Genomic DNA, 4,572 nt, shown 5'->3' on the forward strand with positions numbered 1-4,572 from the left:
CACTGAGTTGCCGCCATGTGATTGGCTGATTAGAAATTAAGTGTTAACGAGCAGTTGGACAGATGTACCTAATAAAGTGGCCGGTGAGTGTATAATAATTTACATTTGACAGAAGAGGTGGAGGAGGGCGCATAAGAGGTGGAATAAGACAAAGAATAATTATTTCAGATGGAATACGGGCTACTGTCATAGATCATGTTTTAGTCCACGGATTGACAATGAGGGAAGCGGGACTTCGAGTTCAGCCCAACCTAAATCGATTCACTGTGTCCACCATAGTCCGAAGTTTCAGAGAGGAGAACAGGTAATTGCTTTGTTCCTTACTTGCATATTTACAAAATGACTCAATATGGTTCTGTAAAAAGGCATTTCATTATAGTACTGAATTTTCCTTCGTACGTTTTGGGCCTAGTACTACATGTAGTATTTTGTAATTGCATGCTGTGTTTTTTTGTTTGTTTTTTTCTTTTGTAGAATTGCAAGACTGCCACATCATGGGGGGAGGACATCTATGTTGTCTCCACACCAAGAGATCCTCATTGCTGACATGGTCCGTCAGAACAATGCAATCACACTGTGTGATATACAGCAGGAAATCATTAAAGACCATGCGAGTTTTGAAGGCATCGACAGTGTTTCCACCAATGATTGTGTCCTAAAACACAACAGAATGAGGATGAAGCAACTGTACAGAATACCCTTTGACCGTAACTCAGAGAGGGTCAAAGAGCAAAGATTACAGTATATACAGGTTCAATACTGCAGTCTACTCTACAGCATAAATATGTCTTTCTTTACCACTTACAAAACTACATGAATATTTTCAGAGTGTTTCAACTGGATTCCTTAGAACAACCCCATGAATATATTTATATGGATGAAGCTGGGTTCAATCTGACCAAAAAGAGGAGGAGGGGCCTGAATGTGATTGGCCAGTGAGTAATTGTTGCAGTACCTGTCCAGCAAGGTGGGACTGTAACATTATGTGCTGCCATCAGCAACAGTGGGTTTATCCACCATCATGCCACATTGGGGCCATACAACACTCAACATCTCCTGACAGTTCTTGGTGATCTTAGAGATAATGTTTTAGGTCATCAGCAGAAGGATCATGAGCAGCCAGGGCATCCTGTCTATGTCAGTGTATGGGACAATGTGAGTTCTCATCGTGTCATCCAGATCAGAGAGTGGTTCAATATCAACCAAGAATTCATGAATGTTTTCTTCCACCATACTCCCCTTTCCTCAACCCAACAGAGTTCTTCTCTTCATGGCGTTGGAAGGTTTACGACCAACAACCCTACACCAGGGAAAATCTCTTGCAGACCATGGAACTGGCCTGTAATGACACAGATGTGGATGTGTGTCAAGTGTGAATAGGAGTTTTTTCCCACGCTGCCTGGACAGGGACAATGTCGCCTGTGATGTAGATGAAGTCGTGTGGTCTGACCCAGCACGTCGCCATGATGCTGTAGAGTAGATGCTGTGTGCACATTTGTTGTACTGTATACAGTTTTTTTCTGTAAAATGCTAATTAGGAGTTTTGTTCTGAAAATATATTTTCCTTTGTGGAAAATAACGATTCTTTCAAAAGTTTTATGATCTTATTGTTGTGTTTTCGTTTTTTCCCTGTTGTGTACTGACTGCTCAGTAGTGCTTGTCCTATTGATTTCTTCCAGGTCTGATTTGACAACATTGTTTGGTTGTGAGTACAGTTTGAACTATTTTGAGGCTGGAGTTTGGTTTTGCTGGAAGAGTCAGAGGTTCTGTGAAAGCAGTTTGAAAATTAGATTTTGTGTTCACAGTTTCGAGAAATGGATGGATGGTTTCAAGAAATGTGTTTTAGCCACTGAGAAAAAACTGTAGCAGGGAGTTTTTCCTCTCCACCGTTTGCTCAGTTTCCATCAAGGCTTTTTGATGCGCATTTAGAAGTGTCGCATTAAAAATGTGAAAATAAGTCAGATGGAAACAGCAAAATTTGAAAAAAATCCTCAATTTGCTAAAAAGGTTTTACGCTCGCTTGAGGTGGTTTTTGGATGATTCACAAAGTAGTTAACGCGCAAAATGGGAGATGGAAACACATTTGCCGAATAAATTCTGACGTAGCGCATATTTACCTCACGTGACGTTCAGCTGTTTCCGCTTTCCTGCCTCATCCCGGATGTTATAAATGCGCAAAAACATGACTTTATTTCCCTACGTCTCCCGGCAGCGTTAAACATAGCATGTACTAGCTGAATAGATAGAATAATTACAACTTGCCCAATAGCAAGGCATTCACGAAAAAATCGCTCCATTGTCCCGAGATGATTAGCCTTTGCTAGTTAGCAATTTTCACTTCCTGTTTACTACCACAAAGCTTGTCGCCAACGTCTGACGTAATCACGCGTTGCGTAGCCTCGTCTGACGTAATCACGCATTGCGTAGCCTCGTCTGATGTAATCACACGTTGCGTAGCCTCGTCTGATGTAATCACACGTTGCGTAGCCTCGTCTGACGTAATCACGCGTTTCGTAGCCTCGTCTGATGTAATCCCACGTTGCGTAGCCTCGTCTGATGTAATCACACATTGCGTAGCCTTGTCTGACGTAATCACGCGTTGCGTAGCCTCGTCTGACGTAATCACGCGTTGCGTAGCCTCGTCTGATGTAATCACACATTGCGTAGCCTTGTCTGACGTAATCACGCGTTGCGTAGCCTCGTTTATTCGCATCAAACAGTCTAGAGGGAAACTAGATGGAAACAGTCTGGATTTGAATTTTTATTTATTTAATTTTTTGCGAATTTTGAAAAGTTAGATAAAAATTCACTCTACAACTGGAGCTTCTTCTTTAGATTGTTCTTTTCTTCATGTACAGTACCCTGAGACAACGTATGTTGTGATTTAATTGGTGCTATATAAACTGAATTTAACTGAAATTAATTGATACCGATTACTGCTTGTGTTTATATGTATATGCATAACACACACTTTATAAAAGTCACGCAGCTGGCTTTCCCTCCCTTTTAACATTTTTACTCCAACAGATTGTTAGGCTTGTTGAAGGACTAAAAAAAAGAAGAAAAAATAAAAACTGTATTTGAAGCTCTTTGGGTAATTTTCAGAAGAATTGTTAAAAAAACACCTTGTGGCAGTGCTGGGAGAAATACCTGAAGGAATGGACAGGAAGGTAGACAAATATCTCCTAAATATATTTCCCACAGCAGCATTGAAATGCATAACCATTAAATGGTTAAAACCAGAGTCCCCAACATATGGATCAAAAAGTTTGGAACATCTTTATTGGAGGAAATTACATACACTTTAAGGCTTCATAAATAAGTTTTTAATATACACAGGTGTCAAAAGTATTCATATTTAWTACTTAAGTAGAAGTATAGAGAATAGGGTTTAAAAATACTTTATTGGAAGTAGAAGTATCAACTCGAGGTTTTTACACAAGTAAAAGTGTAAAAGTACTGGTTTTAAAACTACTAGTATAAAAGTAAAAGTAATGAACCGCTCAAAGAGTGTAATGTTAAATTAAAATGTTAATGCTGAAAATTTGGAATTAACCGATGAGACTAGTTGTTTCAGCCACGATCATCTTCATTCTAGGCTCCATCTGCTACAGTCTGTCCTGCTGGATGTCATGTGATTTGTGTCACATGTATCTATCTGGATAGATTTCCATTTCTTTTCATCATTTTTTTTCTGAACAATGAAAAGATGGAATACAAACAAGTCAAAGTTAAATAGAAATGAAATACTTTTTGCATTTTTAAAAAGTAAGGAGTAGAAAGTACAGATAACTGAGTTAAAATGTAAGGAGTAGATGTAAAAAGTAGGCTGAAAAATAATTACTCCACTAAAGTATAAATAACCAAAATTTCTACTTACGTAAAGTAACAAAATATTTGTAATTATTTACTTGACACCTCTGTTAACATAAGTTGGAGCCCCATCATGTTAATACAGTCAGATTTGCCCTTTTACGCTTATGGATTTGTATATAATACGATTGTGCTTAAAAATGTGTGGATTATTTTTCCTCAGAGAGGGACCTAATTGTTGATTGCTTTGTTTTGCTTTTATTTTGTTTCTCTTTCTCTGTTATCTCCTTGTTTTTATTATTTTGTGTTCATTATGACATTTGTTTTCACTGCCTCTTTTCATAATGTCAACTTATAATGCAGAATGTATATATCTGCGTGAGACAGGAGAATGTAATTGTTAAAAGTGTCACTGTTGTCAAAAATAAATAAAAAATTAAGTTAAAAAAAAGAAACCTTTTATTGTGAAAAGCCCACTCAGGAAGCCTCTCCTGCTCCTGTTACGTCAGAAGACTCCAGCTTGCTGTGACGTCAGGCCTGGCAGCGCTGGCGGAGCTTGCGGCACAATAAAAGCATGAGAAGCAGCAGCGTCCTCCTCCCAGTCCTCCACGGCTCCCCAGCTTCTCCTTCCCGTCCACAGAGGCAGCATGCTGGGCAACAGGAAGAAGGCAGAGCCGCTGAAAACCAGCAGGGCCATCGACCCTCTGAGGAATCTGGGTAGGCTCTGTTTATCTTACAGTACCCTTACTAGTATTATTA

At 39.2% G+C, this 4,572-nt stretch overlaps 1 protein-coding gene across 1 annotated transcript in view; it reads left to right on the top strand.

Annotated features, from left to right (window-relative positions):
- Positions 1-4,407: 4,407 nt before the first annotated feature.
- Positions 4,408-4,572, top strand: part of LOC106530942 (1-phosphatidylinositol 4,5-bisphosphate phosphodiesterase delta-3-A) — a gene marked incomplete at its 5' end in the record, with an annotated part of 43,914 nt that continues 43,749 nt past the window's right edge. Inside the window, 1 exon segment of the mRNA XM_014026673.1 lies at positions 4,408-4,530. Coding sequence (XP_013882127.1) covers positions 4,408-4,530 — 123 coding nt within the window.

Source organism: Austrofundulus limnaeus, unplaced genomic scaffold, assembly GCF_001266775.1.
Source record: "Austrofundulus limnaeus strain Quisiro unplaced genomic scaffold, Austrofundulus_limnaeus-1.0 Scaffold579, whole genome shotgun sequence".
Taxonomy (NCBI): Eukaryota; Metazoa; Chordata; class Actinopteri; order Cyprinodontiformes; family Rivulidae; genus Austrofundulus; species Austrofundulus limnaeus.